Source organism: Erinaceus europaeus, chromosome 2, assembly GCF_950295315.1.
Source record: "Erinaceus europaeus chromosome 2, mEriEur2.1, whole genome shotgun sequence".
Classification (NCBI taxonomy): Eukaryota; Metazoa; Chordata; class Mammalia; order Eulipotyphla; family Erinaceidae; genus Erinaceus; species Erinaceus europaeus.
The window spans coordinates 189,692,347-189,706,757 of record NC_080163.1 but is presented as its reverse complement, the minus strand read 5'-3'; the positions used below and the strand labels follow the sequence as shown (position 1 = coordinate 189,706,757).

General features: G+C 48.0%; 1 protein-coding gene across 1 annotated transcript; it reads left to right on the top strand.

Annotated features, from left to right (window-relative positions):
- The first annotated feature begins 231 nt into the window (after positions 1-231).
- On the top strand, positions 232-13,232 carry LOC103125775 (cytochrome P450 2B11-like). The gene is made up of 9 exons (XM_007536600.3): positions 232-460; positions 5,903-6,065; positions 6,201-6,350; positions 8,614-8,774; positions 9,471-9,647; positions 10,199-10,340; positions 11,202-11,389; positions 11,583-11,724; positions 13,001-13,232. The coding sequence occupies exons 1-9, from the start codon at positions 290-292 to the stop codon at positions 13,180-13,182; spliced, it is 1,476 nt and encodes a 491-aa protein (XP_007536662.1). The 5' UTR covers positions 232-289; the 3' UTR covers positions 13,183-13,232.
- Positions 13,233-14,411: the final 1,179 nt, after the last annotated feature.

The following is a 14,411-nucleotide window of genomic DNA, read 5'->3' as shown; positions in this document are numbered from 1 at the left end:
CATATCCCACAAGAGTGGTAGAGGCCAGCATGCCCAGCTCTCAACCACACCCTGTGGAGAAGACGAACGTATTAACATCAAGTGTGGACTTTGGCATCTCTGCCAACATCCAGGGAGTGATGTCCCACTGCATGTTTTATCTTGATCCTCCCTCCTGGAGAAAGACAAGAGGCTGGGTGGGGGTTGGATGAAGTGATATAAGTGGGTGGGGCTGCAGCTGGGGATAAAGGGCTCCACTTGCTCTAGGACTCCAGGCTGCCTTGGGCTGGCAGACGGGCTGCACGGGACCATGGAGCTCAGTGCCCTCCTCCTTCTGACTCTCCTCACCGGCCTCCTGCTTCTAGTGGTCAGGGGTCGCCCCAAGAACCATGGCCGCCTCCCGCCAGGCCCCTGGCCTCTGCCCTTCCTGGGGAACCTCCTGCAGATGGATAGAAATGGCTTGCTGAAGTCCTTCATGAAGGTGAGGCCCAGGTAGACAGGGCAGGAAGGGGGGGTTGCCCACTTGGAACTTGGGGAGCATTCACTGGATGGAGTGGGGTGTTTTTCCAGGCTCAGGGGAGGGGGGTGTGTGGTTGTAAGGTGCGTGGAGGTGGAGATGGAGTGGGGTGGTGGGGCGGAGACAGTAGTGGCGGCCACTGCCCCATGAGAGGCCAAGAGGGTAGGAGAGCTGTTTGGGATGAGCCCTGGGTGTGAGCTTTAGGTTCCTCTGCCCTCGTTTGCCCCTTGGTGCCTGCCCACCCCTGGAAGAGAGAGAAACTGGGGGTGGCAATGCCAATTGGGGAGGTTTCTCCTCTGTCACAAATAGAGAAAAGACCCATGTCAGTGCCAAGGAGAGGCAAGAGTGGGTGGATGGGAGCTCAGGTAGGGAACATTCTGGTGAGATAATGACAGCTAATAATTGTGGGCTGTTTGTTGGTTTGGACCCACGGCTTTCCAAGCCTAATTGCTTGTTCAGTAGTTGTGTGTGGTAGTCATGTGATCTATTCCCACCGCCCAGTGGGAGTGCTGAGACACAGGCAGTCAGTTCTAGCTGTCCTGTGTGTCTCTGTCTCCCTTCACCTGCCTTGGTCACCCTCTGCTGTCTCTGGGACTTGTCGAGAGCAAGAAGGAGAGAGAGAGAGAGAGAGAGAGAGAGAGAGAGAGAGAGAGAGAGAGAAAGATCACATGGTGGAGGTAACAAGTGTCCATTATTTGATTCTTTTTATCTTTGCTCTATCACCACGGTACTGGATTTTGACTTGGTATTTAGTCTGATGTTATAGGGTAGATCTGCTTTGTTTGGGGGGGGGGATTTACAGGTCTCCTCCTTCTCAGAAAAACCAGAGGAGACATGGTCCACTTCTTTTTTAAAATTCTTTTATTACTATATTTATTTATTTATTAGAAACAGCCAGAAATTGAGAGGGAAGGGGGAGATAGAGAGGGAGAGAGACAGAGAGACACCTGTAGACCTGATTCACCATTTGCAAATCTTTCCCCTGCGGGTGGGGACCAGGAGCTTGAACCTGGGTCCTTGAGCACTGTAACGTGTGTGTTCTACTAGCTGTGCCACCACCAAGCTCCATGGTCCACGTCTTAGAGGGAAGGACAGAAAGACTCAGCCTGGGACAACCCTTGTCCTCAGTCAGAGCACAGAGACTTCACAGAGGACAAACTGGAATCCATGGTTTCTTTGACACCAGTGCTAATCTTTCAGGGGATCACTGAATCCTTGAGAATTTAGATTATGGACTCTCTCCCCTTATCAACATCCATATACATTTTTCAAAAAAAATCTGAGAGTTCCAGGGGCCAGGTGGTGGCACATCTGGTTGAGTGCATATATTACAATGCACAAGCACCAGGGTTCAAGCCCCTGGCCCCCATCGGCAGGGAGAAAGCTTCAAGAGTGAAGCAAGTCTGCAGGTGTCTGTCTTTCACTCTCCCTATCTATTGTCCCCTTCCCTCTTGATTTTGCCCTGCTTTTATCCAAATATAAAGAATATAGGGGGTTTGGCTGTGGCACACTGGGTTAAGCATGCATAGTACTAAGCACAAGGACCCACACAAAGATCTTGGTTCAAGCCGTTGGCTCCCCACCTGTATGGGATTTCTTCACAAGTGGTGAAGCAGGTCTGCAGGTGTCTATCTTTATTTCTCCCTCTATATCTTCCCCTCCTCTTTCAATTTTTCTCCGTCTTATCCAATGAAAAAATTAAAACTAAATGGAAAAAATGGCCTCCAGGAGCATCGGAGTCATAGTGCAGGCAGTGAACCTCCGTGATAACCCTGGATGCAAAATAAAAGAAAATAATAATAATAAAAACAGAAAAGAAATCTGAGAGTTCCAGAATTACTGATACCCTCTCCTCCAGGGATCCTGTAGGAGTCTGGGATCTTCCATTACTATAGTTGAAAGAGAGAGAAGGAGGGAGGGATGGAGGGGAAGGAGGGAGGGAGGGAGGGAGAGAGAGAGAGAGAGAGAGAGAGAGAGAGAGAGAGAGAGAGAGAGAGAAAAGAGAAAGCACTGGTTGGGTGGATGTCAAAATGGAACAGAAATTTGTTGTGTTCAACTCCCTCCCTCCTCAATACCCTGATAACCTCCCACATATTCTTTTGGAGCCAGACAGACCCAGGTTCACATTCTAGATTCAACTCTGCTTCACTGAGTCTCAGTTTCCTTCTCTGTACAATAAGATGGTGATATAAGAATGTATCCTCTCTTGGACAGAGCTTGAAGCAATCATTCTAAGTGAGATAAGCCAAAAAGAGAAGGCTAAATTTGGTATGACCTCACTGATAGGTGGGACTTAAGAAAGAAGAGAAAACTCAAAGTAAAACATGGGCTGGGTTTTTTTGTGTTGGATTCAGTGCAGTGGATTCTGGGGAGAGAAGGCAGGAAAGGGGAAGGAGGATTGGGGTTTAGTGCATGGTGGTAGAAAAGGATGTGAGCTGGGGGTGAGGTGGGAGCCTTTTTCAGACTTCAAACATAGTGAGATGGGAAATTGTACCCATGTGTTAAAAACTGTACTGTAAACTACTACCCCACCCAATAAAATGGTAAAAGGAAAGAGAAAGAGAGAGGAGAGGAGAGGAGAGGAGAGGAGAGGAGAGGAGAGAGAGAAAGAGAGAGAGAAAGAGAGAGAGAACACTCTCTTCTGAGGGCCAAAGAAGTAGATTTGAGCAGTGTTGAGCACAGCCCAGGCTAAATGCTTTTCTTTTCTTTTTTTTTTTTTCTTTAATTTATTTTTTATTTAAGAAAGGATAAATTAACAAAACCATAGGGTAGGGGGGGTACAACTCCACACAATTCCCACTACCCAATCTCCATATCCCATCCCCTCCCCTGATAGCTTTCCCATTATCTATCCCTCTGGGAGCATGGACCCAGGGTTGTTGTGGGTTTGAAAGGCAGCTACATTTATCCACTCATTCCTGCACTCAGTCTTTAAATGATGATTTTCTGGCCATCTTCTATGGGAAGGCCATTGAGGGCTATATTGTTGGCATTGGCAATGTGGCATTGGCAATGTGGCATTGGACGAGGCATGTGAGATAAAGAAGGAAAGAAATAGTAGACGGATAAGAGATAGGGTTGGGACCAGGCGGTGGTGCAACCAGTTAAACACACATATTACCAAGTGCAAAGACCTGGGTTCAAGCCCCCGCCCCCCACCTGCAGGGGGTCTGCTTTATGAGCAGTGAAGCAGGTCTGCAGGTGTTTGTATTTCTCTTCCTCTCTCTGTCTCCCTGTTCTCTCACAGTTTCTCTCTGTCCTATCCAGTAAAAACAAAAATTGCTTTGAAAAATTATTATCAAGAGATAGGGTTGAAAGAGAGCGAGGTGCTACTTCAGAAAGTGATAGAAAATCATCTAGACCAAGTGGGCAGGAGAGGCCCTTGCTCTGTGTCTGCATCGAGACCCTGGAAGAGCAGATGGACGGTGCTGAGGGATTTAGGTGTCGGCAGGAGCACTGAAACCAGAGTAAGTTCTGCACAATTGAGGGAGAACATGGAGAATGGATCTGAGGGAGTAAAGCGTCAATGAGTGGGATGGGGAGGAGAGGGGACATGTCAGCAAGGGCCTGCTAGACCACACTGGAGCCTGCAGCCTTATGTTCAGTGCAGTGGAAGTTCAGGAGGGCCTCAATATGTTAGGAATATGTGCTGACTCTGTCTTTTAGGTGATCGGTTGTTGAAAAGATTGTAGGGGACAGAGGAATGAAACAGAAGATCAGTGACAAGTCTTTGTAGAATCAGCACGAAGGATTTTAAGTGAATTTAATGCTTGTGATGACTGCTTGATTGACTGATTGCACAGAGACAGGGAGGAACAGGGGTAGATAGCGTAATAGTTATGCAAAAAGACTCTGATGCCTGAGGCTCCAAAGTTCTAGCATCAATCCCCCACATCACCATAAACCAGAGCTGATTAGTGCTTTGGTTAAAGAAAAGAGAGAGACACACACACACAGAGAGAGAGATAGGGATAAATTGAGGAAGAAGGAAAGATAGAGAGGTGAGTGGGGCCAGTTGATGGTGCACCTGGTGAAGTGCTCACATTACAGTGTTTAAGGACCTGGGTTCAGCCCCCGGGGGCTCACCTGCAGGGGGAAAGCTTCATAAGTGGTGAAGTTGGGCTGCAGTTGTGTCTCTGTCTCTCTCCATCTCTACTTCTTTTTTTATTATTGCTGTTGTAGTTATTATTGTTGTTATTGATGTCATTGTTGTTGGATAGGACAGAGAGAAATGGAAAGAGGAAGGGAAGACAGAGAGGGGGAGAGAAAGATAAACACCTGCAGACCTGCTTCACCACCTGCGAAGTTACTCCCCTGCTGGTGGGGAGCTGGGGACTCAAACCAGCATCATTAAGCTGGTCCTTGCGCTTTGCGCCACGTGCGCTTAACCCTCTGTGCTACTGCCTGACCCCCCTTCATCTCTATTTCTGTCCCCTCCCCTCTCAATTTCTCTCTGTCTCTATCCAACAATAAATAAATAAAATAAGCAAAAAAGAGACCTAGGTGGTACAGTCTACAGTCCAGAAGCTACATGATATGGCTTTTGGGAGCCACCCTTAGACTTGGTCCATTCTTGACCAACACACTGATAATGTGGTGAGTGAAGGTGATGCTGAGCAGTCTTACAAACAACTGTGGGCATGTTGCAATTTTTCAGATTTCACAATGGCCCCAGAAGACCATCTCTTTGCCTTTATATCTCTGCCCATCAGGTGGTTCAGGGTAGTTCCCCTAGCCTGGCTGAGAGATAAGTAAATGACATTTGCTGAGGGTGGGTCATCAGAAGGACGAGTATTTACTTGACATGCCAGAGAGACCTGCCCAGACCCAGGGGTCTGAGGAGGTAGGATATTATGAACATTTAGCCATGTGTCCTGCTAAGGGCGTCCAACAGATGGGGTCATGGGTTCCTTCTGTAGTTGCTCATTCCAGGCAGGATGAAGTGAATGGATTTGGGAGGGAGACTCTATCAATCTGTAATGAAAGTGTTTCTGTGGCGTGGGCCTGGTGGTGGTGTACCTGGTTAAGCTCACATATTACGACGCACAAGGACCCAGGTATGAGCTCCCCACCTACAAAGAAGAGGCATGCTTCATGAGTGGCGAAGCAAGTCTGCAGGTGTCTATCTTTCTCTCCATCTCTATCTCCCTGTCCTCCCTCAATTTTGTTGTGTCCTTTCTAGTGAAAGTTAGAAAGAAAAAAAAAAAAGGAAAAAAAAAAAAAACAGCTGCCAGGAGCAGTGGATTTGTAGTGCTGTCACTGAGTCCCAGCAATAACCCTGGTGACAATAAAAAAACAAACAGAAAGACAAATAAAAAGTGTTTCAGTGTTTCAGTTCCACTTTTGGGATGACTACAGATGTGCACACCAGTGGCAACCCTACTGGGATGTGGGTGTGTTTGGCAGCTCCGGGACAAATATGGAGATGTCTTCACTGTGTACCTGGGGCCCACGCCAGTGGTCATGCTGTGTGGGACAGAGACCATCAAGGAGGCTCTGGTGGACCATGCTGATGCCTTCTCTGGCCGGGGAAAAATAGCTGTGGTTGATGCTGTCTTCCAGGGATATGGTAAGGGCCTCAGTGTTACCAGGAGTGCAGGGGATGGAAGATGGAATTGGGAATGTAAGTGTGGGTAAAGGGTGAAGGCCCAGTCAGAATCTCTTGCTCTAAATTCTGCTTCCCTTCCTTCTTCTACTCTCCCAGGGGTGATCTTTTCTAATGGGGAGAGTTGGAAGGCCCTTCGGCGGTTCACTCTGGCTACCATGAGGGACTTTGGGATGGGGAAGCGGAGCATAGAGGAGCGGATTCAGGAGGAGGCTCAGTGTCTGGTGGAGGAGCTGCGGAAAGATGAGGGTGAGTCCTGCTGTTGAGTTGGGGAGGAAAGCACTGCTTGATAGAGCTGGGAATGGCATCAGAAAGGCAGAAGGGTCCAGGGTTGGGGAAAAGAGAAACAGGCCGAGAAGAAGGATAGTGTTTGATAGCCCACAGACAGAGACAGAGGCAGTCAGGGTAGTAGTAATGGGAGCTAGTGAGCCAGAAGAGATGAAACAGGCAGAGAAAGAAGCTTCTAGATTGGTACATTGTTTATTTTGTTCAAAGGAAACTAAATAGTAGAATGATGGTGTCTATTAACGGCTGACGTAAGGCTTGAATAAAAGACACGAGAGGGAGAGAAGGGACAGACATTACAACTATGATGACCTGAGTTTTGTTTCTTGGAGGGAATTGCTAGTGACAAGAGAGGCCATCAGAGGAGTTGTCAAAGAAACACTGAAATAGTTTCTGGAGTTTCACTAAATGGGTATTTATGGGACAGATGGGCAACAGGGCTCTCTCTCAGGAGACTGTTTGGGAGGACAGAGACAGAGACTCAGGCAGTAAGAGAGGAACAGGGACAAAGAGACTGAGAGAGAGAGAGAGACTCTTGGGACTGGGAGATAGCCAACTCAGTAGAGTGCACCCCTTACCATGAAAACTTGGGGGAAGCTTCATGAGTGGTTGAGTAGTGCTGTGGTGTCTCTTGTCTCAATGCTCTCTCTCACCTGCTATCTAAACAAAGAAGATGTTGCATCAATAAAGCTCTTCATGCCATAAACAAACACAAACAGTCCACTAGGAGTGGAGAAACGGGATAGGTGCAGAAGTCTAGAGATGACATTGGTGCAAAATTAAACAAAACAAACAAACCAATAAAGCCAGAGGCAGCACAGAAGCATGGCAGAAAAACAGACAGTGGAAAAGAAAGATGGGAGGATGAATACAATGGGAGAGGTGCAGCGCAATGAAAATGGGAAGGTGATCCAGAGAGGAAGACATTCAAAGCATCAGGAAGAAACAATGACTGAGAGATATTGGCCAGAGAGGATTATAGAGACAGACAGGCTAGGTGAGCTCACTCCTCTATGGGGAATAGAGACAGAGCCAGGGAGCAGCTTAGCCAAGTCCACAGTTTGGATTCCGTGTGCAGAATGAAGGTTGCCAGAGGGAGGGAGGGTGAATGGGGGCCACAGGGTGGTGGAGGGGGCCCAGGAGCCAGTAGGGGAGGGGTATGGACACATTGCTATCTCCAGCCTTTAATGTTTTCCTTTTCTTCTTCTTTTTTAAAATTTCTTTATTGGGGAATTAATGTTTTACATTCTATAGTAAATACAATAGTTTATACATGCATAACATTTCTCAGTTTTTCATATAATAATACAACCCCCTAAGGTCCTCTGTCATCCTTCTTGGACCTGTATTCTGCCCCCCTTCCCCAGAGCCTTTTACTTTGGTGTGATATGCCAATTCTAGTTCAGGTTCTACTTGTGTTTCCTCTTCTGATTTTGTTTTTCAACTGAGAGTGAGATCATCCCATATTCATCCGGTGGTGGAACAGTTTTGAAGAAGTGTGGGAAAGCACTGCTGACACCTGTGCAGTGGTGGAGAACTATCTCATCTCAATGCAAAGACAATAACGAAGAGATGAAGACAGGCACAGGAAGGGGTCTGCAGAGGAGAGAAGACAGTGCTTGAGGCTCAGGGAGGCTGCACTGACCTGGGTTCACAGCACTCTCATCTTCCAGCCTGAACTTGACTCCAGCTGGCAGGTGCAGAGAATTTTCTAGAGACCAGAGAGAACCTAGAGTCTGAGAGATGAGAGCCAGGGGGAGTGACAAAATAAGGTGCGGGGGAGCAGAGCTTAGGACATTTGCACACGTGATGGATGGAAGCCAGCCTGTGCCCCCTACTCCCCACCCCTGGGACTTAGCTCTGTCTGTTTCAAGGCAGAGCAAGCACCAAGGCCTGATGTCATTCTGTGTGGGACACACACACACACACACACACACACACACACACACACACCTTTCCTCCCCTCCCCTTCCCTCCACCCCCATTGACATGAAGTGGAACAGGCTTAGCAACAGAACTGCACCATCCTGACAGGGCTTCAGAGAGCAGGAAGTAAAGTAGCCATGTGACTCTGGACCAGTGAGTGTCCACGGTCATTGTCCTGTGTTCTCTTGATCATGGAGAGAGACAGAGGATAGTCTCACAGAGAAGGGGGAGCTGCCAAAGGCTCCCCAGTCCTTTGAGTCTGTGTCCTCTGATGTGTGCCTCCTCCTCCTCCTCTTCTTAGGAGCCCTCCAGGACCCCACCCTGATCTTTCACTCCATCACGGCCAACATCATCTGCTCCATTGTCTTTGGGGAACGCTTCTCCTACAGTGACCCCCAGTTCCTGCGGCTGCTGGATCTTTTCTTTAAGAGCTTCGCACTCATCAGCTCCTTCCCCAGCCAGGTCAGGGTGGGTGATGGTGGGTAGGAGGATGTTGGTGGGGCAGGGGGAACAAGAGGAAGGGATAATATTATTTTTTAACCTGATCACTGCTCAGTTCTGGCTTATCGTTATGCTGAGGATTGATCCTGGGACCTCAGAGTCTCGGACAAGAATGACGAAGAGGTGGGGCACACAGGGCCAGGTGGTTGAGCGTCTGGTTGAATGCACGTTACAATGTGCAAGGACCCAGGTGTGAGCCCCTGGCCCCCACCTGCAGGAGAAAAGCTTTGTGAGAGGAGAAGCAGTGCTGCATATGTCACTCTGTCTCTCTCCCTCTCTATCTCTCCCTTCCTTCTCAATTTCTGGCTGTCTCCATCCAATAAATAAATAAAGATAATAAAATCATTTATTAAACATCAATTTTTCAAAAAATAAAAATAATAATAGAGGTGGTGCAGAGACCATCAGAAAGACACCTGAGGAAGGAAGATGCAGAAATAGACAGATGTGTGGAGGAGACATAATATCAGTGAATGAGGGACATGTATACACACACACACACACACACACACACACACACACACAGAGAGACAGACAGACAGACATAAAGAAAGAAAGACATTGCCCCACTGAGGTGCCAGAGACCAGGAGGGCTGTTTCTCCCTGTGATCTGCTGGCTCAGCCCCGGGGGACTCTGAGCTCCTGGTCTCCCCACAGGTGTTCCAGCTCTTCTCTTCTGTCATGAAGCACTTTCCTGGTACACACTCTCAGGTCTACAACAACCTGCAGGAAATCAATGCCTTCATCGGGTGCAGCGTGGAGAGGCACCGAGAGACCCTGGACCCCAGTGCTCCTCGGGACTTCATCGACACCTACCTGCTCAAAATGGACAAAGTGGGGGCTTGGGAGAGGGGTCCTGGCATGGGAGAGGGAGAAGGGGTAGATAAGGAAGAACATACACTGACAGAAAGACCTACACAGGCAGATAAATGGTCTGGGAGAGAAAGACAAACACACCAAAGAGATGGACTGTCAGAGAGATTGGTAGGGACAGAGACACAGAGAGATATGGTTGGACTTACAGGGAAAGAGAAAAGTAAAATGAAGTAGCTGGATGGTGGGACACCTGGTTGAGTACATATGTTATAGTGCTTACGGACCCACGTTTAAGTCCCCAGTCCCCACCTGCAGGAAGCAAGCTTCACAAGTGGTGAAGCAGTGCTGCAGGTGTCTCTCCATCTCTAGCTCCCTCTTCCCTTTCCATTGCTTTCTGTCTCTGTGTAAGAAAATTAATAAATAAAATATAAAAAAAGAAAAGTAAAGTAAAAGGAGACTTTCAGAAACAGATGGAAGGTTCTCAGAGATGTGTGTGTTGGTGGGGGGCAGGGGGACGTGGGATGGGCTCCATATCCCCTGAACGCTGAACGCTGCTCCTCTCAATGCAGGAGAAGTCCAACCCCAACACTGAATTTCACCAAAAGAACCTCATCATCACTGCACTCTCGCTCTTCTTCGCCGGCACGGAGACCACCAGCACCACTCTGCGCTACGGATTCCTGCTCATGCTCAAGTACCCGCACATCAGAGGTGGGTAGGCTGGGGAGGGAGGATATCTTCTGATCTCTTTCTGGGCTGTAGAACCAGAACTGGGTGTCCTGAGTTAATAAGACACAGCGTGAGCCCCTTAGATGAGCAGCACTGCAGGACTGGACGAAGCCCTAAGGCACCAATGAATGGATGAAAAACATCTGCTAATCTGTCATTTCAGTACTTACAGTCAACTCTGTTCTTTTACCCTCCTACCCATCTCTCCATCCATCTACCCCTCCTGTATCCATCCGTGTATCTGTCCTTTATTCATGAATTAACCTCTATACACTTTTTATTTTTCATTCAGAATCTATCCAGGCATCCTTGTCCATTCATTTACTTGGATTACTTGATTCTTATATTTATGTTTTTAAACAAAGAGAAGTTGAGAAAGAAAGGGAGTTGGAGAGACACCTGCAGCACTGCTTCACTACTTGTGAAGTTTCCCCCCTGCAGGTGGAGACTGGGGACTTGAACCTTGGCCCTTGGGCACTGTAACGTGAGCACTCAACCAGGCGAGCCACCACCTGATCTCCCCTCCCACACACACACTTGATATCTTCATTCTGTACTCATTTGTAGAGGGGAATCTTTAACAGGTTCTGAAATTCTGGTCAAAGATAGGTGTGTGTGTGGGTGGGGAGGGGAGATGATGAAATCCACAGGATTCAGTAGATTTCAGAGTGAGGATTCTTGTTGCTTTCCTCCTCTCCCTCTTCATCCTCCTCTCGCTCTCGTTCTCCTCCACCTCCTCCTTCTCTTCCTCTCCTCAAGCTGGTTCTCTGTGGGGTGTCCATGCAACACACCCTGCTGGACCTCCTCTTCACCAGGAGGCTCATTGGCGCCCTCTTGTGGCAGAGAGAGTCCACAAGGAGATCGACCAGGTGATTGGCTCCCATCGCGCTCCAGTCCTCAATGACAGAGTCAACATGCCCTACACTGACGCAGTCATCCACGAGATCCAGAGATTCGGGGACCTTCTCCCCATTGGGGTGCCGCACATTGTCACCAAAGACACTCACTTCCGAGGGCACGTCATCCCCAAGGTGAGGCCAGCGGGGTCCTTGAGTCTCTCTCTCCTGGGTCTTCTTCATCCCCAAACTGAACTTCCTGTTGATTTTAGCATTAAATCTAAATGCTGTAGCTCCCCACCCCCTTCCCTCCTCACTCAAGGGCTGGGGCTGGGGCTGGGGCTGGGAGACGGTGGCAGTAACTCTTGATCTTGTGACATTTCTCCAGGGCACTGAAGTTTATCCCATTTTGCACTCTGCTCTCAATGACCTGAGCTACTTTGAGAAACCAGACACCTTCAACCCTGACCACTTTCTGGATGCCAATGGGGCGCTGAAGAAGATGGAGGCCTTCATGCCTTTCTCTATAGGTAAGATGGACCCACAGTCCTTTTTCTGACACCAGAGAGCCGTGTCAGCCCAGCTAAGAAGCTCAAGGAGAGAGGCCTTTATTTATTAGTCCATAGTACCAGCCCATTGCTTCACGTATACTGTTCTATCTCATCCTCATGGCGAGCCTAGAGCAGGTTGAGAAACAGAATGCATGTTACAAAGACACAGTTTGGTAAAGTGAACTTTGGGAAGAAATTAAAGTTTTCTACACCTTGGTATAAAATGTTCCTGGTGTGATTCCGAACTCAATGTTGTTTGAGGGAAGGGCTGAAGGGAATGGTTGGAACAAGTCAAGAGACTAAACTCTTGCCCCAGGAAATTTGCACCCCAGTCCAGGGGGATGGTACTCATCACAGCGATGAAGCAATGGTGGAAGGAAAGGAAAGAATGCTTGCCAAGTGCTTACGATTTCTGGGTGCAAGATCATGGCTTCTGGGCCAGTCACTGCTAGCATTGGTTATAGTTATAAGCGCTTGCCTGAAAATTTGAGAGTATAAAGAATAGTTTATAAGGGGGGTATATAGTACTGGGGCTGGGTGATGGTATACCCAGTAGAGTGCACTCATTACCATATGTCAGGACCCAGGCTCAAGCCCCTGGTCCCCACCCACAGCAAGGAAACTTCAGGAGGGATGAAGTAGTGTTGCAGGTGTCTTTCTGTTTCTCTCTCTCCCCTCTTTATCTATTTCCCCCATCCTTCTAAATTTCTCTCTGTCAGAAAAGAAAGAAAGAGAGAAATAAAAGAAGAGAAAGAGAGAGAGAAAGAAAATACCTATAGGAGCGGTGGATACATTGTGCAGGCTCTGAGCCCCAGTGATAACCTAAGTGGCAATAAAAAAATAAAGAAATAAAGGAAAGAAAAAGAAAAGAAAAATGAAAGAACGAAAAGATACTTTGGAAGCTTTTGGTGGGTCAGTGAGGGAAAGTTTACATGACAGACAGAATTTTAGTTATAGGTCTCATGGGCAAGTTCAGGGAGTCACAGATCAGTTGAAATCCAAGGAGAACATATAAACCCCTCACCTGGAAAAAAAAATGTGCATGGTTCATCCTTGCAAAGATTTGCACATGGTGGTAGTGAGTTTGCAAACTCCTTAAATTCATGCAGAATAGGATGATAGGGTGGCAACCAGAATTTCACATTTAAGGAGAAATATGTGAGGCTGGGGGAACTGAGGTTTGGGCCCTGGGGTGAGATGGACGGGGACATTGTCTCCACCTACACGTGCACTGACCGCCCCTTTGCACCCACAGGGAAGCGCATCTGCCTCGGGGAAGGCATCGCCCGTGCTGAGCTGTTCCTCTTCTTCACCACCATCCTGCAGAACTTCACCGTGACCACTACCACAGCCCCCGAGGACATTGATCTCACCCCTGTGGCCTGTGGGGTGGGCAAGCTGCCTCCACCCTACAAGATTCGCTTCCTGTCCCGCTGAAGGGACTGAGGGAACTTGGGTGGGGAGAGGCCAAGGGATTCTGAGATCATTAAATATCTCCCAGGACTCCTCTCTCTACCTCCTTCCTCTGGGACCCCTCTGAGTGCCCTCTGCATCCTTCCTGTATTCTCATGCCTTCTCCCCCCCACCACATGACTCAATTCATCTGAAAACTCAAGGAGAGGGTATTTCCCTTTCCTCCATCAACAGAGCTCCAGGTGTGGGGTACACAGAGACATTGAGAGGCAAAGGGGAAATCTGGACTGAGCATCTTTGTGCTTCCCCTCCCAGTTCCCCTGGATCCCCTTCTCCCTTTCTGGAAACACCCATGTCCTCTGCTGATGACCTGCCAGTACCCCATGGTATGTATGCATGTGCCTATCCTCCCTGTAGACCAAGTACTGGGACAATGGCAATACCCATTAAAAATTTTTTTTTTGAAATTTATTTTCTTCTCCCCTTTTATTGATTTAGTTATTTTAATGAGAGAGATACAAAGTGAAAGGTATGTAGGAAGATAGATATAGAGATTGAGATAGAGAATGAGCGGGAAGGGTGCAGGTGGTGGTACATCTGGTTGATGCACCTGTCCCCATGCACAGGACCCAGGTTCAGGCCCCAGTTCCCCCACCTGCAGGGGAAGCTTCAGGAGGGGTAGATCAGGTCTGCAGGTGTCTCTCTCCCTCTCTCTTTCTCTATCTGACCCCTTCCCTCTCTATATCTCTCTCAAATGAAATTTAGGAAAAAAGAATTTATATAAAAAAGAAAACATATACTTAAAAAGAGAGAATGAGAACTATACAACTATGAAGAACAATGAACCCACCTTCTCTGACCCATCTTGGGCAGAGCTAGAAGGAATTATGTTAAGTGAGCTAATTCAGAAAGACAAAGACGAAAGAGAGAATGAGAGAGACACCAAAGTATTGCTTAGTTTTGCTTATGATGCTGGAGATTGAACCTGAGGCCCTTGGTGCCTCAGGCATGAAAGTCTTTTTGTATCACCATTATGCTGTCTCTCTGGCCCAGCAGCACCTGTTTCATAGATGAGTGAACAGAGGCCGGGCCGTGGCCTATGGTCCCCTGGCTGCTGAATGGATGGGCAAGGTTGATACACTGTCTGTCTGGTCCAAGGACTCACACTCCTCACCACTACTCTGTATCCCCAACACTCCTTCCCCTCACTTAGGCTTTAAAATTGTAGTGGAATTCACACAGCATAAGACTCA